The sequence below is a fragment of the Hermetia illucens genome, chromosome 1 (genome assembly GCF_905115235.1).
Source record: "Hermetia illucens chromosome 1, iHerIll2.2.curated.20191125, whole genome shotgun sequence".
Classification (NCBI taxonomy): Eukaryota; Metazoa; Arthropoda; class Insecta; order Diptera; family Stratiomyidae; genus Hermetia; species Hermetia illucens.
The window spans coordinates 121,507,012-121,532,920 of NC_051849.1; the positions used below are offsets into that span (position 1 = coordinate 121,507,012).

Consider the following 25,909-nt stretch of genomic DNA (forward strand, 5'->3'; position numbering starts at 1 on the left):
GGTCGGTATGCAGACGGGAGCTCCGGATCTCCTTTACCCTTACGGATCAACGCGAGTCTGGCCACTTTCCAGCGACAAGGAAAAATGCCCTCCTTCAAGCACGCGTTGAACGCTTCGAGCAGCAATTCTGGCCGTTGGCGGAACACCAGTTTGTAAACTTCCGCCGGGATGCCATCAGGGCCTGGCGCCTTCCTGTTTTTCATAGTGAGAACCGCTTCTTCGAGTTCTCCCATTGTGAAAAGGGGGCAATCCACGAGGCTTTCCGCGCTGTTCACATCAACCCGTACAGGGTGTCTGGGGAACAATGCCCGCACAATGCGGTCCATCTGGTCGGTGCTCAGTATGCAGGGCTTCCGCAGAGCCCCGATTTTCCGAGTGACAAGCTTATAGCCAAGTCCCCACGGGTCATCATTCACCTCATTAACAAGATTTTGCCAGCCGCGAGCTTTGCTTTTATTTATAGCGCTGCGGAGTCTCCTTTTTGCTGATCTATATTGTGCCTTTATGGCACATGCCTCCTCGTTGGCGTACAAACGTTGTGCCAAACGGCGGAGCTTATGACACTCCTTCCGTAGGTCGACAATTTCCGCCGTCCACCAGTACATAGAAGGCTTGTCGCGCCTGGGGCCCCTCCGGGGCATGGAAGCCTCACACGCCGTCGTTATCAGATTCATCACTGAATTTACGACGGTGTCAGCTGCGACACCACCACCCCCCGGAGTGCCCCCCAGTGCGGCCCTACCTGCTCCAAGAGCTTCGACGAACCTTCCGATGTTCACCTTCGCGACATTCCACACGCAGGGGGAACGTCGTGTTGGTGCTCGCCGGCAAGTAGCGTCAAACACTTCGAACGTAATGTACTGATGATCACTTGCCGAGAAGTCTTCTAGGACTCGCCACCCGTCCACCGATGATGCCAGAGATTCCGACGCAAAAGTGATGTCGGGAATGCTTCCTTCACAACCTGAGCGCCGAAACGTTGGCGTGGATCCGGTGTTTAAAATTACGAGCCCGGTTCTCGCCGCCATTTCCAGAATCCGTTTCCCTCTGGAGTCTGACTGAGGCATGCCCCATTCAAGAGCCCTGGCATTAAAATCACCGCCAACCAGGATTCGTCCCCCCGTGCTCGAAACGGCGTCCTCCAGAGCATCAAGCCGGCGTTGAAAGTCCGGAATCGACTCATTCGGCGTCAGGTAAACGCTAAAAAACGTTATCCCTAAACACCGGATCCAGGCAAATCCGTCCCCCCGGCCTTCGGCAAGAACACGAAGTCGAACGTCGTCCCGAACCCAGATGGCAGCGGTGCCCGATAAGTCCAGATACCATGAGGACGGGTCCTTGTTTCGGTATTGCTCGCTAATCAGCACTAGATCAGCATTTACTTCCGCAGCGAACTGCGCTAGCAACTGGTGAGCGGTTGCACTCCGGTGCATGTTAATTTGCAAAATGCGGATCATGGCGTTCGCACCCTAGCCCTCTCCAATTCCGCCCTGAAGATTGGATACCGTCCCGAGCCCGCAGTGTGTGCGACGCTTTCGCCAGACGCACCACGATCCCTGCAGAGAACAACACTCTCGCTTTCCTTGCAAGTCTTCGCTTGATGACCCGCTTGGCCGCATCTCCGGCATGCTGTCCTCCTGTCCGGACCCTTGCAAGCTGCTGATGTGTGTCCATAGTCCAGACACCTGTAGCACTTGGTGGGGACTATTCGCATTCGTACCCTGCATACTACCCATCCGATTTTGATTCTCCCGCTGTTGAGGAGTTTCCTCGCATATTGCTCGGGGACATCCACCACGGCAAGTTTTTGGCCTCGAGCATTTACAGAGGTAATAGCTACCCGGGCATTGGTTACCTCTGGACATTCACGCTTTAGCGCCTCCTCTACTTCGACCTTTTCTGTGAGGCAGTCAAGATCCCGTATTTCCAGAGAGCACATGGGTTCTAGGCTGGAAACAAGGGCCTTTTCCCCCAATAGCCCCTTGACCGCTTCGCAGAACGTGCTCTTGTTGGTCGTCTTTGGGCCCAGTTCGACGAGAACTCCACCACTCCTCGTTTTCCGTATCGAAGACACCTCTGCTCCATTCTCCTCGGGTTTCATCCCGTTGCGGATTTCACTAAGGACTTCCGCAAATGTCTTGCCTTCCGTCGGCTTAATGAGCAGAGCCGACGGTCTAGTCCTTCTTCGTTTCCTCGTTTTTTCCGCTACTGGCTTTGGGTTGGCAGCCTCCTTGTTTTTGGACAGACGTGTCTCTGGCGCCGGAGTCCGTTGTTTCTTTTTATCCTTTTTCGCCTTTTTTTTTTGGGCCTTGGAGACTACTTCGATAAAGTCTCCTTCAGGCACGTCGTCCTCTTTCCGCTTTTTCCCCTGTTCACTTTGCAGAGGGCTATCTGCGGTCCGTTTGACGCAAGCAGCATTCTCAGCGGGGAGTGCGACTGTTTCTGCTCTACAATCGTCTTCCGCTGCTCTCCACGTGCGTCTATAAAAGGAAACGCGGTCCAGTAGTTCCTCCAGTTCCATCAGCCCGTTTTTGACGCCTTTGCTGACGTTTCTCTGAAGGAACGTTGCCGACCGCATACGCTTCACCACTGCTGCGCACTTTCGGATGAGCCTTTCCTCTTCGGCTCTAGCGAGGACGGTCGAATGCATTTCCACTCGATTTGTGCCCAAATCCACCTGCTCAGGACTAGCGTTTCTCACTGAGCTTACTTCCAGGACAGGGGCACTGCAAGGTAGTGGAGTTGCCATCCCCGCACGGTCAGTCGCACCACTTGATGAGGCTTTCTCTTTATTTGGGCGCCCCGGTGTCTCATCGAGTATATCAGCCCTCGTTGCCTCTTTCACTGGTCGCTGCGGTGAACGACGCATCTTTGTGCTCCGCCCAAACGCACCCAGCTCTTCCTCCTTGTCTGTTGTTTCGTCGTTTTTTTTTATAGTTTTCATAATATTCTCCATGAAAAAGTTACCAGCGCATCGTGTGCAAGGGAGCGGGCCGCAATAGTCAAGAACGGGTATACCCTCGGGGACACAGCCCCTACCCCAGTTCCCTGAGGCCTGACCTACGCTTAGCTGATCCCGGAATTCACGGACGGATCAGCGCTCGCTCGGGGCAACGCGGTCTACTAACACCGGTTCAATGCACACTTCCCGACCAGGGTCCCGAAGGGGCTGGCTCCTGATACACGTCGCAACTATAACCTTGGCAGAGCTACGCTCACATCACCCCGTCGACGCCGACAGAGAGTTGTCGACGGCTCCGGAGACTCCCAGTGTGTCCCGACGTGTACCGGTCATTCGCGGTTCGCTCTTCACCGAGAAGCTTTCTCGAGGCTACTACCTAGGACGCAGGTATGCTGCCAGCTAGGGGGCAAAACTACTTACTCGGGCACCTCGGGGACGTCACACCCCGTATCGTAAGCGACCCGTTTAAAAATCGCTAACGACCCCTGAGGGGGGATCACTCTCAAGACCATTCGACATCAACAACGGTCTACGACAAGGGGATTCCCTATCATGCGTCCTCTTTAACCTGGCCCTCGAGAAAGTGATCCGTGATGCTGAGGTAAATGCAAGAGGTACGATCCTCTTCAAGTCCACCCAACTACTGGCCTATGCTGACGATATCGACATCATGGGAAGAACCACCCGGGACGTACAAACTGCCTTCATCCAGATCGAGCAGGCGGCGAATGGCGCGAGATCTTGGGCTGCACATCAATGAAGGCAAGACAAAATATATGGTGGCAACGTCAGCACCGAAGACGAATCAACCAACAACATCAAACCGGATAGGATACAATTTCTCCTATCTAGGGGTTGAAAATCACAACCGATAACAACTACGATGATGAAATCCGCGCACGGTTGTTGTCAGCCAACAGAGCCTAGTTCAGCTTACAAAGACTGTTCCGCTCGAAACGTTTCACCAAAGGGTCAAAGCTCTTACTGGACAAGACTATGATCTTGCCAGTCTTCATGTTTTCCTCGGAAACTTGGGTTCTTAGCAAGAAAAATTGCGAACTTTTGGCCGCGTTCGAGAGAAGAATCCTCCGAAGAATTTTTGGCCGCCTACATGAGGATGGACGATTCCGTAGCCTACACAATGACGAAATCTATGAGCGATACCATGACCGTCCTGTTGTGGATAAAATCCGGCTCAATAGATTACGGTGGGCGGGGATGAGGATGATCCCACCCGGAAAGTCTATAAGGGCAATATCTATGGTAGAAAAAGAAGACGAGGCAGACCATGCCTAAGATGGAGCGATGGCGTAGGTCAGGACGCCAGACAGATTTTAGGGATATCGAATTGGTGGACCTCGGCGCAAAACGGGGATGTCTGGAGTTCCTTATTAAGGCCTGCCTAGAACGGATACCGGTTGTTGCGCCATTGATGATGATGATGATCAACATTTGGAGTCCACGAAACATATTCTACAATAGTAAACCGCATCCATAAGTTCTAGAAATATAGAGGACACATATTATAAATTAAACAAACTATTAAACAGAATAAATACTAAATATGTATAAGATGCTCAAAGGGAATCTCATTCCGAATTTAATCCGATCAGAAACGAAAATTTAGTTCTGAACAAATTCAAATCCCTTTTACCAGAATTGAAATCATAAATTGCGAAACGCTTAATCAAGCTTATAACTTACTACGTGAAATAGAACAAAATATCGACAACAGTAGTAACACATACAAAAATAATTATAATAATAAACACAAAAATAACAGTAATAACAGTAATGACCATAATAATAACTTCCGTAATAACTTCAACTCAAACTGAAATTCAAATACCAACAAGTATCAAACAAACAGATACAACAATCAAAGACCTAATACCAGTAACAATAACAGACAAAATAATAATAGTAATCACTACCGTAAGCGAAACAATAATAATAACAATCAACAACAATAATAATAACAATCAAACTCCGCCGAAGCCGGTCCCAAGCCCGGTTGTGAAAGGAGGAGGGATGGATAGCTTCAGTCTGATTGGCTGCACGCCACCGCAGCGTCTCAGGGGATAGGTGAGGAAAGTGCAGAAACTTTGCAGTCTTGCAGATTACTCACTAAGGAAGCTATCTTAATACCTGGCAGCTAGGGATAAAATGCACCACCAACAATGAGAAGAAGGAGAAATTTGAGGTCCGGTACGGATAACCGGCGGGAGTCGTCTGACTTGGTGACTGGGTCGGGCTTTCGTAATGGACAGCACGCCGTCGAAACCGCTAGTCGTGGGGCGGTTCGACGTCTAGGCGCCACGACGACCAGGAGCACAGCTCCGCCTGCTGCAGCTGTTTCGCCACAATCTGTGGCGACCACTTCAGCAGGTTCGCGTAGGAAGCGGATGAAATGGACTGAAGAAATGAACCCCTTCATCATCCGCTCCTACTACGAAATAACGGCGGGGGCGGGTACAACATCTTACCGCCCCTTGTTGCACCAGAGATTCGTCAAGCGTTTCCCGCAATTCGTGCACGTGACTGCGCAGCGGGTCGCAGACCAGTACCGCTTTATTACTCGCAGTGACACAATCCCGGCCACCATCAGGGAACGTGTTCGACTTGAAGTCATCGGGGAAACTGGTGACCGAGAGTCGATGATGGCAGTGGCGGCGGCATCAAAAACACCACGCCGCACTGCAGGCAACAGGTTCAGTACTCGCCGAAGCACTCTTCTCCACCGTCCAGCTGAGGTTTCCGCTGAAGTTCAGGACGAATTCCAAAGAGCGTGTATAGAATTCTCGGATATGGATCCTTTGCATAGACCAGGTACTCCCAGGCTCTATGCATCTCCAACAACTCCGGGAATTCTATCTCAAATCAATGATGAGATTGCATCTCGACTGTGTGCTGATGTGTCGCTGATGCAACTACAATCACTTGTGTATTGTGGTGCAGTTGCGGCTATCAGATTGCACGGTCAGAAGATTCGCTTTTGTGTTATTGGTTTGAGTGACAAAAGAGATCCACCATGGAAAATTCGTCTGGAACGTCGGTGGGACTCACTAAGGCAGGACATTGCTAGACTTATTCAGATCAGCACTAGCAATGCCAGCCGACGTGTGAGAAATAAAGTGCAGAGGGTTTACCGGAACTAAGCCATCCCCTGTGAGACACCCGTTGTTGAAATTCTGGACACACTAAAACTGAAGCTTTCTGCCATATGCAGTCGGTTACGACGGTATGGCGAAAGTTATTCCAGACGTGTCCAGAATGCAACATACGCGAGGAACCAGCGGAACTTTTTCAGATCTCTCAACGAATCCCAACAGAGCGCCCAGACAATACAGTTCTCGGTGACGGAAGCGAAAGAGTATTGGGGTGGACTTTGGGGGTTACCTGCCCAGCATGCTGAGCATGCTGAGTGGATCACCGCCGAAGGCACCGGCCATGCCAATACACCTGGCATGAATTTTGCGGATGTTACCGAAGAATAAGTTCGACGAGCCATAAACATCTCGAAGAACTGGAGGGACCCAGGTCTGGATCGGGTGCAGAATTTCTGGTATAAGAATTTTACCAGCGTACACAGTCGGTTGGCACGCAATATAAATGAGATCATGAGTCGGCCGGAGGAATTTCCACCTTTCCTCACTGCGCGGATTACCTACCTTATCCCTAAGAAGGACACGGTGCAGGACCCCGCAGACACAAGACCGATCACTTGCTTACCAACCCTCTATAAATTCATCACGTCCATTATTAGTGGAAAAATCAATGCGCACCTCGAGACCAACAACATTCTGTCCGAGGAGCAGAAGGGCTGCCGAGTTGGGTCAACGGGTTGCAAAGAACAACTCATTATCGACTCGGTAGTTGTAGGACAAGCAACTAGAGGCCAAAGAAACCTCTTCAGTGGCTATATCGATTATGCCAAGGCTTTTGATAGCGTTCCGCACACCTGGCTAATCGACATCCTACATCTGTATCGCATTGATCCGAAACTAATAAAGTTTTTGGCGACAGTCATGGAAAGGTGGCATACCTTATCAGTGCGTACATCTGAGGGTGCTAATACCTCAGAGCCCATCCGTATACGAAGGGGCATCTTCGTTGAGTCCCCTTTGGTTCCGTATGGCACTGAACCCCCTTTCATGGCTACTGAATGAAGCTAGAGGGCATGGTTTTGCAATAAAGTATGGCCTACATGGTAAGTGCGAATTGACACACTTGATGTACCTAGATGACATCAAGCTGTATGCTGGTATTGACGACCGTCTTAGAAGTCATATAATAGACATATTCAGCCGTGATATTCGGATGGAGTTTGGATTAAACAAATGTCTATTCCAAGCCATCCGCAAAGGTGATCACGAGCCGCATGGCCGGACATAGCTTGGTGACCTCCACATTGAAGCTATGACCGAGACAGACTTCTATAAGTACCTAGGAATTCTGCAAGGAACCCATGCTCGAGTTGGTGATCTGAAGGAAGCTCTGCTGTCCGAATTCCTGCGACGTGTAAAGCTGGTGCTGAAATCGCATCTCTCGGGGAAAAATAAAATGAGCGCGTTGACTGTATTCGCTATCCCTTCGCTGGCTTATGCATTCGGAATATTGCCGTGGGCGAAGACCGACTTGGAAAACGTCCAGCGGCGGATACGGACAACTATGTCCAAATTCCGAATGCGTCACCCAAAGTCTGCCGTGGAGCGGATGAATCTGCATCGTGACATCGGAGGTAGGGGCGTGGTTGAAGTGGCGGCACAACATCATCGCCAAGTCGACTCGCTGCGCGCTTATTTTTACAGGAAAGAGCAGGCGAGTCCCTTGCATGCGGCTGCCTGTAAGGCAGACTGTGGACTGACTCCACTTAACTTGAAGGATCGATCTTTCAATCCTTTGAGTGGGGTGAAGTCGGACCAAGAGCGGATCGATGAATGGAAGTCGAAGGCAATGCACGGTAAACACGTGAATTGCGTTTGGCAGCCATTTATCGATTTGCATCTGTCGAACAGATGGCTGTGTGCTGGGGAGCTCTTTGCTGAGACGGAGGGGTTCATGTGTGCCATTCAGGATGGCGTGGTCGCCACCCGAGCTTATAAGAAGCTCATCATGAAAGAACCGGTGGAGAACGACCAGTGCAGAATGTGTGGTTCGGCGTTAGAGACGTTGGACCATCTCATTTCCGGCTGTACTGTTACAATGTAATACACCACCAGGCATAATGCTGTATATAAGGTTATCCATCAAAACCTTGCATATAAGCATGGGCTGATCACGGGAACATGTCCGGTTTACCGATATGAGCCGCAAGCAGTACTTGATAGTTCTGCTTACAGCATGTATTGGGACCGGTAAGTTCTGACTGATCGCCATACCGCACACAACAAGCCTGAGGTACTGTTAGTTGACAAGACGGGTCGCTCCGCGTATATTATTGATGTTGCTATCCCCCATAATAGCAACATTGAACGGAAATACGTGGAGATGAAGGTGAACTATGAGCCATTGGCTCGGGAAATCAAAGAAATTTGGCGTCTCGAGCGGGTGGTTGTAGTTCCCATAATATTGTCAGCTACAGGTATTGTACCTAAATCCTCCACGGCTTCCCTTGATATCCTGGGACTTTCGCACAGTCTGGTTCAAACCATGCAGAAGAACACCATTCTGCATACGTGCTCGATGTTGCGGGGAGTACTCGACGGATTCTCCCACTGACCTACCACCGGCCACCACCACCAGCGCCCCTTTAGTTTTTAAGTAGATAGGATCGTCCGAGCCTAAATGCTTGGCACTTAGTGCTAGTATTAGGTAAAATCCGGCATCTGCCGGAAATAACAATCAAAACAACAGAATGGAAGTAGACAATTCTAATATATACAGACATAATAACCCAAACCCAGATCCAACTGAACCAATGGATACAAACTTTCAGGTAATCGCCTCGGAAATTACCTACCAATAATTAATCTCCATATCGATAACCAAATTGTACCTGCACTAATTGATACAGGTGCATCCATTTCTAGTATTGACAAAAATAGTCTTCCACGAAACCCAAAAATTTCACTAGACACCCCAATCTCTGTAAACGGATTAGGTGGATCTTATAATGTACAACAAAAAATTAAATCTAACATGCCCACTGAATTCAATTTACCACAATTCCATAAACAGGAGTAATGTTGCGTTCTATTTGAACAAAAGATGAAATTTCAGATCTAAAAATTTCCTTTGACGAACTTAAAGACATAACTGTTAATGTATTTGCTAAACAAAACATAATTATATTTGTAATTAATATTCTTATCCTTACACAACCAATATTATCCTACTATGCAAAACAAACACCTAATAAAAATAATCAAACCTTAAATATAAGAATAAACGATGTAATACTATACCATGGAGAATACTATCAAAGAGAAAAACTTGTAAAACAATTAAATAATAAACTTAAATGTAAAAAATCAAATTGCATAATTCCAGCTTACGTTAAACCAAATGTAATTGAAATAGAAAAAGGATAATTATACATAACAAATGTTAACGGAAAAATTATACAAAATTGTAAATGGACATTATATGATCAGATATAAACAATGTAAAATACAAATCCTTGACAAAATACACAGTAATGAAATTAAAGAATTCCAGCAAATATTAACATTAAATCCAATAACAAATCTAACTGGATACACAAAAGTAATAAATTTTGAAAAAAATAGAAATCAACAATATAGAAAACTTAACAGAAATAAACGAAATAAAATATAACAATAAAAGAAATACAATAACATTCGGATCAATTATAATAATCATTATCAGAATAATTATATCATATATTGCAATTCGCTTTTACAAAAGAAATAATATAAAAATAAAATTCATAAATAATAAATAAATAGAACCCGAAATAGAACTAAGTAAAATAAAAATTGTTGAGGACAACAATATACTTAAGGTGGGAGGAGTCACACAGTACCTTACACCCATAAGTACACCTAGTACACTTGTACCTAACCCCAAGGTCACCTTCACCAATAGTCCAGATGATGACATCAGCCCATATCATCTCTAATGTAAACATTAACATAAGTTCATATGTAAACATCCCTCAACTAATGTAAACATTAATATAAGTTCATGTGTAAACATCCCTCAACTAATGTAAACATCAATCCGATCAATACCATATGGCTCATCACCTTGTCTTTTCCAATATTCAATTCGTATCTCAAATACGATGAGTCATCATTATTTCAAACAATAGATGAATTCATACGCTCTCCATAATATAAACAAACTAGATCAAATGAAGATCATCACATAAAAAAAATATTAAATTACAGAATATGCAAATATGCATCCTTTGTCCGAAACACTATAAATATAGATCTCATCTTAATATGAGTTGATTAAGGAGTTCATTTTGGTTCTTCTTCTTTTTCTTCAGCCTTTGTCCCGTTCACAAGCGGGGTCGGTTCGTCGTGACCGGCTTCGCCATTTGGCTCTATCGAATTCCTGATCTGGGTGCAATCTCGAGGCTTTCAAATCCCCATCCAGCGTATCAAGCCACCGCTGTTTTGGTCTGCCTCTTGGCCGTTTATCATCGACTTCGATGTTCAGACCAATCTTGGCAAGTGAATTCTCGTTTGCACGAATTGCGTGACCATACCATCGAAGACGCCTCTCTCGCAACGTTTCCACGATCGGTGCAACCCCATAACGATCGCGGATATCATCATTTCGGATGTGATCTAAACGTGTGACGCCACTAGTCCAACGTAGCATCTTTGTCTCCATTACCGCAAGACGCCGTTCATTGTCTTTTATGGTTGGCCAACACTCAGAACCATAGAGAGCTACTGGACGGACGACATTGCGGTAAATTTTAGATTGGAGGCGTTCGTCAATACGTCGATCACAAAGAACACCAGTTGTGGAACGCCACTTCATCCAGGTTGCGTTAATGCGTGAAGCAATTTCATAACGCAGTTCTCCATTGGCTGATAGCGTTGACCCGAGGTATTTAAATCGCTCAGTTCTGGGCAGATCACTGCCGCTGACAGTGATGGTGCCTGTTTCATGGGGATCGGTCGTCAAAAATTCAGCTTTGTTTAAATTCAATCTTAGACCGTGTTGCATGAGGCGATCATTCCATTTTGGAACAAGTTGCTCGAGATAATTTTTGCTATCAGATGCTGGAAAAACATCATCTGCATAAAGCAGTGTGTAGGGTGGTAGAGCAATTGAACCCAGCCCACGATTCCTTCTGGCACGAAGTGTTGTCGTAAAGCATACCAGATGAGTTCGTGTGGTACACGGTCAAACGCTTTCTCTTGATCCAGAAAGGCAATGTAAAGAGGGCGATGCTTCTCACGGTGTTTCTCCATGAGTAACCGCGCAGCGTGTATTGCGTCAGTAGTTCCGTAGTTCTTGACAAATCCGGCTTGATTCACGGTTATTTCAACGATTTCGCGAATACGGTTGTCAAGAATGCGTCCAAAAATCTTCATGGTATGGGAAAGTAACCGGATCGGACGGCAATTTGAACATTCTGCTGGGCTACCTTTCTTTTTACATATTGGAACAGTGGTACTTTCTTGCCAGTCAGATGGTGTTCTTCCTTCCTGAATAACCCGATTAAAGAATTCACTGAGCCACAGTGTTGGGTCCCAGCTCTTCGCTTTCCAGAGCTCAGATGCAATGTCGTCAGGTCCTGTTGCTTTCCTCGATTTCATTTGTTTTATTGCCTTCTCGACTTCAGTTGCGCTGACTGGTGGAACTGCTCCAAATGTCGGCAATGATTGTGGAATTGGAGGATGAGCAAATTCTTCAGTTGAAATCTGCTTGAAGTATTTTCGCCACCTATCCGTTGCGGCTCGACTGTTGGTAAGCAAAGTACCGTTCTTGTCGTTAACACAGCAGATGTGTTCGATATCCTGTGTGCGTTCATTACGGCTTTTAGCGAGTCGATACAGATCTCTCTCGCCATCCCAAGTGTCCAGTTTATCGTAAAGATTTTTGAAATGGTTCGCTCGGGTGACAGCGACCGCTTTCTTTGCTTCCCGGTTGGCATTCTTATAAATTTGCCAATTAGCAGGCGTTTTATCGTGAAGAAATTTGTGGTAGAGGCGTTTCTTTTCACGGACCTTCATGTCAACATCATCATTCCAAAGCCAAGTATCTCGGTTGATGTACCGCTTACCCGGCTTGGTGACCCCGAGGGTTGCAGAGGCCGCTTTGTGGATCGTGTCTTTCATTTGGTTCCATGATTCTTCCACATTCGTAATGGCTGGCAATCGTATGAGTGAGACCGTTTCTTCTTTCTTCTCACCAAATCGCCACCATTTAATGTCCGGCGGGCCAGTGCGTTCCACACGCTGCTTTATCGGTGGCTTAATTCGCAGGACGGCAATCAACGGCCGATGTTGAGGTGCGATGGTCTCATAGGAAACGACTTTGCAATCAGTCATCATCATCATCATCAACGGCACAACAACCGGTATCCGGTCTAGGCCTGCCTTAATAGGGAACTCCAGACATCCCGGTTTTGCGCCGAGGTCCACCAATTCGATATCCCTAAAAGCTGTCTGGCGTCCTGACCTACACCATCGCTCCATCTTAGGCATGGTCTGCCTCGTCTTCTTTTTCTACCATAAATATTGCCCTTATAGACTTTCCGGGTGGGATCATCCTCATCCCCGCCCACCGTAATCTATTGAGCCGGATTTTATCCACAACAGGACGGTCATGGTATCGCTCATAGATTTCGTCATTGTGTAGGCTACGGAATCGTCCATCCTCATGTAGGCGGCCAAAAATTCTTCGGAGGATTCTTCTCTCGAACGCGGCCAAGAGTTCGCAATTTTTCTTGCTAAGAACCCAAGTTTCCGAGGGATACATGAAGACTGGCAAAATCATAGTCTTGTCCAGTAAGAGCTTTGACCCTATGGTGAGACGTTTCGAGCGGAACAGTCTTTCTAAGCTGAAATAGGCTCTGTTGGCTGACAACAACCGTGCGCGGATTTCATCATCGTAGTTGTTATCGGTTGTGATTTTCGACCCTAGATAGGAGAAACAGTCTCAAAGTTGTATTCGCCTATCCTTATTCTTCTTCGTGTTTGTGTTTGACCAGTGCGGTTTGATGTTGTTGGTTGATTCGTCTTCGGTGCTGACGTTGCCAACATATATTTTGTCTTGCCTTCATTGATGTGCAGCCCAAGATCTCGCGCCATTCGCCGCTGCTCGACCCTGGATGAAGGCAGTTTGTACGTCTCGGGTGGTTCTTCCCATGATGTCGATATCGTCAGCATAGGCCAGTAGTTGGGTGGACTTGAAGAGGATCGTACCTCTTGCATTTACCTCAGCATCACGGATCACTTTCTCGAGGGCCAGGTTAAAGAGGACGCATGATAGGGCATCCCTTGTCGTAGACCCTTGTTGATGTCGAATGGTCTTGAGAGTGATCCTGCTGCTTTTATCTGGCCTCGCACATTGGTCAGGGTCAGCCTAGTCAGTCCTTTTATTTTCGTCGGGATACCGAATTCTCTCATGGCCGTGTACAGTTTTACCCTGGCTATGCTATCATAGGCGGCTTTAAAGTCGATGAACAGGTGGTGCAACTGTTGTCCATATTCCAACAGTTTTTCCATCGCCTGCCGCAGAGAGAAAATCTGATCTGTTGCTGATTTGCCTGGAGTGAAGCCTCTTTGGTATGGGCCAATGATGTTCTGGGCGTATGGGGCTATCCGGCCTAGCAAGATAGTGGAGAATATCTTATAGATGGTACTCAGCAACGTGATACCTCTATAATTGCTGCACTGTGTGATATCTCCCTTTTTATGTATGAGACAGATAATGCCTCGTTGCCAATCGTCAGGCATTGATTTGCTGTCCCATACCTTGAGCACAAGTTGATGAACCACTTGGTGTAACTGGTCGCCTCCATATTTAACCAATTCGGCTGTAATTCCATCGGCTCCTGGCGACTTATGATTTTTTAGCCGATGAATTGCACGGACTGTTTCTCCTATACTTGGTGGTGGCAGTATTTGTCCGTCGTCTTCAGGTGGCGGGACCTCCAACTCGCCGATGTTCTGGTTGTTCAGTAGCTCATCAAAGTACTCAACCCATCGCTCTAATATGCCCATTCTATCGGAAATCAGATTTCCCTCTTTGTCTCGGCAGGGTGAGAATCGAGTTGTATAAGGCTTCATCCTGCTGACTTGTTGGTAAAATTTCCGCGCCTGGTGCAGTTACTCCCTGTACTTTTCTAGTTCGCAGATTTGTTGGTTCTGCCAGGCTTCCTTTTTCCGTCTGTGAAGTCGCTTCTTCGCTCGACGGAGTTCGTGATAAGTCTCTGCGCGTGCCCGCGTTCTTTGAGAATGCAACATTACTCGGTATGCGGCATTCTTCTGTTCCGTTGCTAGCTTACATTCATCGTCAAACCAGCCGTTCCGACTCCTTTTGCGGCTGGGGCCAAGTATGTTTGTGGCCATATCCATGATAACGTTCTTCAGGTGATTGTGAAGATCATTTGTTGATGCTTCATCTCCAGGTCCTCTGTTGACTGCGGTTATTGCGGCATCCATTTCCCTCTTATAGGTGTCTCTTATACGGTTGTGGATGGCTTCAGTGTTCACTCTCACCTGATTGTCAGAGGGGATTCTAGGTGGTATTGTTATTCGAGCTCCGAACACCATGCCAACGAGATAGTGATCCGAGTCTATATTGGTCCCCCTATATGTTCTGACATTCATCAAGATTGAGAGGGTGGCGGCGTTCGATCAACACGTGGTCAATTTGGTTGAAAGTGGTCCCGTCTGGAGAGGCCTACGTATGTTTGTGGACCGCTTTTCGCGCAAACCAGGTACTTCCAACAACGATTTCGTGTGACCCTGCTAATTGAATAGTCCGCAGTTCGTTATCATTTGTTTTTTCGTGTAAGCTATGAGAGCCAACGTATCGCCTGACTACTGGCTCCTTCCCTACTTGGCTGTTAAAATCCCCAAGTATGATTTTGATATCTAATCTGGGACAGGCTTCGAGGGTTCGTTTTACTGCCTCGTAGAAGGTATCCTTCTCCGACTCTGCAGTCTCCTCTGTAGGGGCGTGAACGTTAATGAGGCTTATATTTTTAAAGTTGCCTCGCAAGCGCAGAGTGCATAGTCGTTCGCTTATGTTTTCAAAGCCGATAACAGCAGGTTTCATTTTTTGGCTGACTAAGAATGGTTTACTGGATGACCGCTGTAATACATGGTGTAGTGGCTCTTCGACAGGTCCATCGCATCTCTTGCAACGCTGTTATATCAGCCCTATATTGGAACAGGGTATCGGCTAGCTGCTCATCAGCTTCATCTCTGTACAGGGAGCGCACGTTCCATGAGAAAATGCGCAAATCGTTATTCCGTTGTCGTTGCCGGGTCCGTCGTTTTAAAATCCGTCCTGTCCGAGGCTCCTGTTGTGGCTTCGTAACAAGTTGTTTTCCGTGTAGGGTTGTCAGCCCTACCCAACCCCCAACCTGGAGGACCAGTTGGTACAATTTGCCCCGTTTTTAGGCGCGGGAGACTCGCCTTCATCCTTCTCCGTCTGCAGCTTTTCGTTAAGAAAGAGCTCCCAGCGGTCACCACGTGGAGGTGGAGATAGGGTTTGGTAGTAGAGCTGTTGATGTTGGTTCAGCAGGCAGTTCCCAGGTTTTATGCTCCATCGTGGGTACCAATCCACGTTTCGCCCCGGGACCTATACTACCCTTGACCATTTGCGTTTTACTGTTCCCACTATAAAATGTGGGAAGATGAGACAATCGTTTGATGAACCATGTAATCATAAGTACAAGGTCATGGGTGTCCGCAAAATCGATTATACGCTCGCCACCTTCATTGCGCGCTCGGAACCCCTTTCCGCCATGGCACCTGTTACCGTTTGCCTTTTCACCCACATGACGATTAAGGTCGCCGGCAATGATTATGTAATCGTCAGCAGGCACGTGACAAGTCTTTTCATTGAGAAGTTGCCAGAAAGATATCGGCATCAGGTCGACCTGTCTGTGGTGCATACGCGGTGAAGAAGTGAATAGTGCGATCAGCTGATATAATGGTGAGCTTCATCAGCCGATGATCAAATCGTTCGACTTCTTTAATGGCATCACGGAAACCCTCTGAGATGGCAATGCCAACACCATATTGAGTGTGTGGGTTACCAAAATAGAGAAGTTTGTAGCCATTTTTACCGCGTTCGCGTTCAATGTCATAGCCTTTGGCACCAGACCATCTTTCCAGTTAGGGTACCAACATTTAGCGTGCAGACACGTGTTTGTTCTGTTCGTTGTATGCGGACTAACTTGCTTACGTCCTGACGCCGTCCATGCGTCAAGAACCCTTGCCCATTTTCGACAGGACCGGGGCCCGTCCTGCCGCGTCGACTGAGGTGGACGCCCTAGCATTTCCCCGAGGCTTGTGACTCAATCCGATCATCATGTTTGTAACGACATTGTATGCATTTTCTTGGTCGACCTGTCGCGGGGCCTGTCACCAGGTCATCAGGTAGGATTTAGCATAGTAGAATAACTCCAACTATACTCTATTCATCTCTTTCCCTGATCTCAGCAGTGGTTAGTGAGTTCATTCTGGTTAGTTAGTTCAGTTCTTCACTCCGGTTAATAACTTTAGTTCAGGCCAGTTAATTACTTTAGTTCCGGGATAAATTATATAAGTTAATTCATTATAAGTGTAATTACTATTGTTCAATTGCTCTCACACAGCCATGAGTTTTACAGAATTGCTCTGTTTATGAAAAAAGAGGCAAGCGGATTTGCAATGAAGCTAAATCCGGGTTCTCAGTCCGACTGGCCATCGCATGGTGATGTGGGTAAAAAGGAAAAAAGAGAACATGCGCCATGGATATTTTCAACGTCAGTGTCAGCAAAGCCGTTCCTTATATTATATCATTCTTCAACATCGACCATTGGCTGCTTTCTTGCGAATTAAACCACTTGTGAAAAAATGTGAGGAACGCAGTCGCTCTTGTGACTGCCGACCATTACGAATATCGACGAAATGTGGAATTAAGCTAAAAACATGATCCGCAATGCGTCTTATGCCACTCATGGCGGACAAAGCCTGGTAAGCCATTTACTAACATAGATACAAGGCTATGTAATAGTGATATTCAAATCAAGCTACATGAAAAGAAATGCCTTTATCATATCAAATCCTAGACAGTTCGCAAAATTGCATACAGAGCGAATTCAAGTTGTCAATTAGAAAAATCTTGACTAATTGGACACTCGAGACCGCGAGAAATATCTAATTGACTTGTAAAAAACGACGCCAACATATGCAGGATATCGAACACTTCTGTTGTGTTAATGACAAGAATGGTCACAGGATTAACAAATAATTTTTCGCTACTTTTGTCCAGTAATTAAAATCATTTATTATTCATAAAACATAATTATAAAACAATGACATTTTGATTATATAAATATCTAATTAATATATAAACTACGGATGAGGTAATAAGTACAGTGAAGCTCATAGTGTCTTACGTAGGCACCTGTCGTGAGACTTAATCCTACGGTCCTCTTAAGACACGGATTGATTTTGTGACCACAATCAGAGCCCCGCTGAGACAAGCAACAACGGTACCAGTCTATACCAAGTGCATGGCTTAGCATTCATACTGGTGGATGCAAGAATTACCTAAATCTCTACCGAACTATGAAGTACGGCACCCGTGTTGATACGCAACACCACGTCGAGGCCCGAAGGTCTCTTCTTGCTTGAGCACAACCACAACCACCATGAAACTCCCACTAGGGGGGCCAACCGCAAATAATCGAGCTGTCCTCACATACAACAGGAGTTCACCCGAAGTATGTGAGTCCAGGGGCTTTCCCGGTTCCCATGGTACCAGTATACCCCTGGTGAGGTTTCGTGACTAATTTGCCACTTCAGATGAGTCCCCGTGCAGACTCGGGTCTGATCGCCCTGATTAGGCCTTTGGAGCATTCGCCTACTGAATCACGGCCGGCAAACCAAAGTGATTACAGCGTCTCCCGGTGCCACCACTATGGAGGTTCTCCTCGGCCACTTGGTTTTAGTTTGGCCGATAGGGTTGCCGCCCCATCTTCCTCGCCGCCACCTCTGAGCACCAGGTAATAAGTACAGAAAAGAAAAACTCGACTGAGCTGAGGCGGGTGAGTTTCACTTCGTGGTGAATTGCATCACTCCCATGTGGTGCCCGAACCTGTGCCTCCGTAGTACTAGTCGTGACGGACAGATAGGGTGAATAAATAGAACACATTTCAATGAAATTTGCTCATGCTCCACTACAAGCACTGCCTGCACCCCACGTTACAAGCACTGCCTGCATTTGGAGCAATTCCACCCCGAGAAACAAGCGCTAGACTCGCCTTCATTGGTGTAACTTGCAAACACAGATATTGCAAAAAATGTCAAGTTACGGGATAGCGAACATTCTCCATGTGCTGCTATATGGGATACTAGAGATGGCGAGAAAGATCTGTATTGGCTTGCCAAAATAAAAGACGAGTGCACACAAAATATCGAACACTTCTATTGCGTTAATGACAAGAACGGTACTTTGTTTACCGACCGTCGAACCGCGGCGGATTGATGGCGAGAATATTTCGAGCAGATTTCTAGGATTTGTTCATCCTTCACTTCCACAATCATTGCCGATATTTGGAGCAGTTCCACCTGTCAGCGTAACTGGTGCTCAAGGTGGCGGCGAGGAAGACGGGGCAGCAACCCTGTCGGCCAGTCCAAAACCAAGTGGCTGTGGAGAAACTCTTCGTGGTGGCACCGGGAAACGCTGTATTTACTTTGGTTTGCTGACCGTTATGCAGTAGGCGAACGCTCCATAGCCTAATTAGGGTGATCAGACCCGAGTTTGCATGCGGACTTATCTGGAGTGGTTTCGGTCCCGAAACCTTACCAGAGGTATGCTGGTACCATGGGAGCCGGCACAGCCCCTGAATTCTCATGTTTCAAGAGAAATCCTGGAGCATCTGAATTCAGCTCGGTTGTATGCGGTTGACCCTCTAGAAGCTTCATATGACTATTGGTTACGTTCAAGCGAACGAGAAACCTTCGGGCTGGTGTTGCGGTTCAACACGTATGTCGTACTCCAAAGTTCGGTAGAGAATTCCAGCCGAATATTGAAATTACCGTCCGATTCGGTTACCTTCCCCCAATATAAAAATTTTTAAACGCATCGTCGACAACCGTATTCGTGAAATCGTTGAAACAACCGCGAATCAAGCCGAATTGGTCAAAAACTACGGAACTACCGACGCAATACACGCTGCGCGGTTACTCATGGAGAAATATCGTGAGAAGCATCGCCCTCTTTACATTGCATTTTTGGATCCGGAGAAAACGTTTGACCGTGTGCCACACAAACTCATGTGGTATGCTCTATGACAACACTTAGTGCAAAAAGAACTGGTGCGTTTGGTGCAATTGCTCTACCACGATCCGAAAGTAAAGTTCGAAGTGTGGTGGGTGTATCAAAATCGTTTCGTATTTCTGTTGGTGTTCATCAAGGAAATCTCATTCACCGCTCCTCTTTATTTTTGTTATGAACATCGACAGACGGGGCATCTAACGTTCCGCACCATATATACTGCTTTATGCAGATGATGTTTTCCTAGCGTTTAATGATTTCGAGAAACTTTTCCAAAAATGGAATGATTGCCTCATGCAACACGGTCTTAGCTTGAATCTGAATAAAACTGAGATCCTTATGGAACGGTGACCTGCCCAGAACTGACCGATTTAAATATCTCGGGTCAATGCTATCACCCAATGAAGAACGACGTTATAAAATTGCTTTACACATTAACGCAACATGGATGAAACGACTTTCTACAACTGGTACTCTTTGTGATCGCCGTATTAAAGTACCTCTTAAATCTAAAATTACGGCAATGTCGTCCATCCTGCCGCTCTCTATGGTTCTGAGTGTTGGCGACTATAAAATACAATGAACGGCATCTTGCGGTAATGGAGACGAAGATGTGGCATTGGACTATTCGCGTGACACGTTATAATCACATCCGAAATGAAGTTATCCGCAATCGATATGGAGTTGCACTGATCGTGGAAAAATTGCGAGAGAGGCGATGGAATGGTCACGTAATTCGCGCTAACGAGAATTCAGAAGAATTGCGAACTCTTGGCCGCGATCGAGAGCAGAATCCCCCGAAGAATTTTTGCCCCCTACATGAGGATGGAAGATTCCGTAGCCTACACAATGACGAAATCTATGAGCGATACCGTGATCATCCGGTTGTGGATAAAATCAGGCTCAATAGGTTACGGTGGGCGGGTCACTTAATCCATATGGATGAGGATGATCCCACCCGGAAAGTCTATAAGGGCAATATCTATGGTAGAAAAAGAAGACGAGGCAGACCCTGCCTAAGATGGAGCGATGGCGTAGATCAGGACGCCAGAAGGCTTTTGGGAATATCGAATTGGTGGACCTCGGCACAAAACCGGGATGTCTGGAGTTCCTTATCAAGGCAGGCCTAGACCGGATACCGGTTGTTGTGCGGTTGATGATGATGATGAGAATTCAGTTGCCAGCACGGCACCAAAAATTTATCTTTTACTTTTTTTTTAATAATCGCAGTTTGCGGATTGTAGTTAAATCTGTACGTTAAAATGCGGTTTATTTTTCTTCTCTAAGATGATCGCAGCGCCCTCTAGTTCAACTGCAGAAAAACACCTTTTGTAGAGATGGGAGTATAAATTGCTCTGTATTTCAATAACGGACTATGCGATCGGGCTGGAAAAAATATGCACGCTCAAGATATTAGTAAATCTATGGTGAAAAATCCGTATTTGTATCTCTATCCAGTTCTTCACAAAAAATAAAATTCAAAAAAAGGCCAAAAAAACGTCCTTAACACGGGATGACCCCCTTAAAAGCCTAGCGATCGAATTAGGCATTTGATAGAACCAAATGGGGAAACCGATCACGACGAGCCGATGCCGTTTGTCAACGGGACAAAGGCTGAAGGAAAGAAGAAGAAGAAGACACTTGTAAGAATAGTGTTAGTAAATATTAACGATGTGTTGACGTGAGTTCTAGAAAATATGAGTTAATCCGAATTAGCTCATTACCCGTTTACTCAAAGTGGTATTTTATGAACAACTCTTCCATGGGTGTTTTCGTGCCCCGTCCTGGTGGACAGTAAGATTTGTTCTATGTGTTTAGTACCGATAACGCTAGTGCACAGGGAAAGAAACCTTACCGTGCGGTAATTTAACCACTATACGTTTGTCAGTTCAGCTTTCCACTTTTTCCACCACTTTGGTTACTCTCTTTAAAGTATTGTATAATATATAATATATATATATATAACTTAACCTAATTTATACGAAATGCTGGGTCGGTTAATTACCTGTTCACTCGAACTGTTTGTATTTGAATGGGCAATTCTCCTATACAGAGCGTCCACGAGGGGTTCACAGCAGAAGATGGTTCTGATTCCGACACATCCTGATACCTTAATTTGAAAATCGGAAATAGTACAAATATGTAAGCATCATTTGAATTAATTACTTGAAACTTTCGAGCTCCCAATAAGAATTCACTCTTAAGAAGGCATCACTACTAGAATCGTAAATTACTGGAAGTGGCATTGAAGTTTCTCCACTTAAAATACAATTATAATGTATTCCATCTTGTTCGAAAAAAGTTAAACTTCCGTCTAAATGGGTCACGCATATAAATTCCTTCTCTTTGACTCCACCAAAATGGCCTGTACAAATTGAAAAGCTCCACTTGGGTAGTACATTTTTCGCAGTTAATTGCAGTACTGATTGCGAACCATGTTCACTCATACCATTGGTATGCAATAAGCTATAGATGGATAACCCCAACGGATGTAACACTGCTAACTGGGACTGGTTTGCATTTCCTTTAGTTAAACTGCATAAAAGCAAACTAGAAGTAATAAAGTACTAGTAAACTTAAAAATGAACTTACCTGCCAAAGTTTCCAGCAGCAACACCAAGAATTGGAGAACTCAATTTTAACTCTAAGACCAAGTCGGAAGAAGTACGTCCCCCAGTGGTCGATTTTGCAGGGTAGAATATGCTTAAATATCCAAGAGTTGATGTCACTACAATATAATCCTTTTCATTTTCCTGTAACCCGAATCTACAAACAGTAATATTTTGTGCATGATAACTTTGTAAAGTATCCGGACACTGTGCCGACCACCAGGAGCAGACTCGGAACAACGACATATTGTATCTGAACAAATGTCCTATTGATTTCACAACAAGGTATTCCGAATGTTTTGACCCCCGTTGCCAACGCGACAAAAAAATTTTTGTTTCCATGTTGTACACAGGTGGTCAAAATTATTTCAACATACGATATTTCCCACAAATTTTCACTTCGCAACGAATTTTTTCACATAATCGTTATATTTTTGAGAGTATCTTCTTCTCGTGTTAGGATAAAGATTGTTAGGAACGAGGCTTTTGTTTTGGTGCAAAAAGGAGGTTTATAATTTTTTTCAGCAAGTATTGCCATGTGGGCTATCAAATGCAAGGTTTAGATTAGTGTTTCCGAAACTGATATTCATTTTGTCATTGGTTGCAAACGGGAGGAGTGCAGGGGTCCTAAATGGGTCAGTCAGTTCATGGACGCATTCTAAGAAATTACCCATCCCACTATTTGAAAAAATATTGTGTATGATATTCCATGCACATGGTATCTAGGCCTACTCTCCATATGGATAACTGTTCAAATAAAGTTAACGATAGTATATTACCACATTCATTATATTTTTTAGAAAATGAGTGGAAAACCCCTTAGGTTTATCCTAGAACTATAGAACTACTAATACTAGTACTAATACTACCATGTTTGATGGGAATTGCACTATTACTAACAGATTTATAATAGGCCAAAATGGTCAGCTCTGGGTGAATTTATCGCATTCAAAGACTTTGAATGTCAGTATCATACAAAAGTTAGTGGCCTGACAAACTAAATGCGTAAATATTACGAGCTAGGTACAAATGGGACAAATACCCACCCAAAAATGCTTACACAAAACTTCTCATACCCTAAGTGTTTAGCTTTCGCTTTCTCGACTTGTTTCCTAATAACAGTTAACGAATATTATAAAATCGGTAGGTCATACTATCAGTTAGTAAAATATTACAAGCAATTTTGTTGAGGGCAAATGAGAATGGTGGAAACCAGAGACTGTATAAAGATTCAAAATGAGAATTTCAGCCTTCAAGCTGACACAAGAAAATGGAATTTCATGACACACCATAAATCATTATTACAATATTTTTTTCGAGAATTGCGGGGTCTTAATAATAATAATAATAACTCCGCCGAAGCCGGTCCCAAGCCCGGTTGTCAAAGGAGGAGGGATAGATAGCTTCAGTCTGAATGGCTGTACGCCATCGCAGCGTCCCAGAGGGTAGGTGAGGAAAGTGCAGGAACTTTGCAGTCTTGCAGATTACTCACTAAGGAAGCTATCTCAATACCTGGCAGCTAGGGATAAAATGCACCACCAACAATGAGAAGAAGGAGAAATTTGAGGTCCGGTACGGATAACCGGCGGGAGTCGTCTGACTTGGTGACTGGGTCGGGCTCTCGTAATGGACAGCACGCCGTCGAAACCGCTAGTCGTGGGGCGGTTCGACGTCTAGGCGCCACGACGACCAGGAGCACAGCTCCGTCTGCTGCAGCCGTTTCGCCAGAATCTGTGGCGACTACTGCAGCAGGTTCGCGTAGGAAGCGGATGAAATGTACTGAAGAAATGAACCTCTTCATCATCCGCTCCTACTACGAAATAACGGCGGGGGCGGGTACAACATCTTACCGCCCCTCGTTGCACCAGAGATTCGTCGAGCGTTTCCCGCAATTCGCGCACGTGACTGTGCAGCGAGTCGCAGACCAGTACCGCTTTAATACTCGCAGCGACACAATCCCGGCCACCATCAGGGAACGTGTTCGACTTGAAGTCATCGGGGAAACTGGTGACCGAGAGTCGATGGGGGCAGATGCGGCGGCATCAACAACACCACGCCGCACTGCAGGCAACAGGTTCAGTACTCGCCGAAGCACTCTTCTCCACCGTCCAGCTGAGGTTTCCGCTGAGGTTCAGGACGAATTCCAAAGAGCGTGTATAGAATTCTTGGATATGGATCCTTTGCATAGACCAGGTATTCCCAGGCTCTATGCATCTCCAGCAACTCCGGTAATTCTATCTCAAATCAATGATGAGATTGCTTCTCGACTGTGTGCTGATATGTCGCTGCTGCAACTACAATCACTTGTGTTTTGTGGTGCAGTTGCGGCTATCAGATTGCACGGTCAGAAGATTCGCTTTCGTGTTATTAGTTTGGGCGACAAAAGAGATCCACCATGGAAAATTCGTCTGGAACGTCGGTGGGACTCACTAAGGCAGGACATTGCTAGACTGATTCAGATCAGCACTAGCAGTGCCAGCCGACGTGTGAGAAATAAAGTGCAGAGGATTTACCGGAACTAAGCCATCCCCTGTGAGACACCCGTTGTTGAAATTCTGGACACACTAAAACAGAAACTTTCTGTTATATGCAGTCGGTTACGACGGTATGGCGAAAGTTATTCCAGACGTGTCCAGAATGCGACATACGCGAGGAACCAGCGGAGCTTTTTCAGATCTCTCAACGAATCCCAACAGAGCGCCCAGACAATACAGTTCTCGGTGACGGAAGCGAAAGAGTATTGGGGTGGACTTTGGGGGTTACCTGGTATAAGAAATTTACCAGCGTACACAGTCGGTTGGCACGCAGTATAAATGAGGTCATGAGTCGGCCGGAGGAATTTCCACCTTTCCTCACTGCGGGGATTACCTACCTTATCCCTAAGAAGGACACGGTGCAGGACCCCGCAGACACAAGAACGGTCACTTGCTTACCAACCCTCTACAAATTCATCACGTCCATTATTAGTGGAAGGATCAATGCGCACCTCGAGACCAACAACATTCTGTCCGAGGAGCAGAAGGGCTGCCGAGTTGGGTCAAGGGGTTGCAAACAGTAACTCATTATCGATTCGGTAGTTGTAGGACAAGCAACTAGAGGCCAGAGAAACCTCTTCAGTTGCTATATCGATTATGCCAAGGCTTTCGACAGCGTTCCGCATACCTGGCTAATTGATATCCTACATCTGTATCGCATTGATCCGAAACTAATAAAGTTTTTGGCGACAGTCATGGAAGGGTGGCATACCACCTTATCAGTGCGTACATCTGAGGGTGCTAATACTTCAGAGCCCATCCGTATACGAAGGGGCATCTTCCAGGGGGATTCATTGAGTCCCTTTTGGTTTTGTATGGCACTGAACCCCCTTTCATGGCTACTGAATGATGGTAGAGGGCATGGTTTTGCAATAAAGTATGGCCTACGTGCTAAGTGCGAACTGACACACTTGATGTACTTAGATGACATCAAGCTGTATGCTGGTACTGACGACCATCTTAGAAGTCTGTTGCGAATAATAGACATGTTCAGCCGTGATATTCGGATGGAGTTTGGATTAGACAAGTGTCGAATCCAAGCCATCCGCAAAGGTCATCACGAGCCACATGCCGGACATAGCATTGGTGACCTCCACATCGAAGCTATGACCAAGACAGACTTCTACAAGTACCTAGGAATTCTGCAAGGAACCCATGCTCGACTCGCTGCGCGCTTATTTTTACAGGAAAGAGCAGGCGAGTCCCTTGCATGCGGCTGCCTGTAAGGCAGACTGTGGACTGACTCCACTTAACTTGAAGGATCGATCTTTCAATCCTCTGAGTGGGGTGAAGTCGGACCAAGAGCGGATCGATGAATGGAAGTCGAAGGCAATGCACGGTAAACACGTGAATTGCGTTTGGCAGCC

The 25,909-nt window shown here is 46.0% G+C and overlaps 1 protein-coding gene across 1 annotated transcript in view; it reads right to left on the reverse strand.

Moving 5' to 3' along the window:
• The window catches only part of LOC119647050 (protein PTHB1-like), a 104,576-nt gene extending 82,314 nt beyond the window's left edge, over positions 1-22,262 (reverse strand). Inside the window, exons 1-3 of the mRNA XM_038047808.1 lie at positions 21,992-22,262; positions 21,566-21,934; positions 21,405-21,509 (exon numbers count right to left, since the gene is read on the reverse strand). Of these exons, the coding sequence (XP_037903736.1) occupies positions 21,405-21,509; positions 21,566-21,934; positions 21,992-22,254 (737 nt within the window). The 5' untranslated portion in view covers positions 22,255-22,262. The remainder of the gene's footprint in view (positions 1-21,404; positions 21,510-21,565; positions 21,935-21,991) is intronic.
• Positions 22,263-25,909: the final 3,647 nt, after the last annotated feature.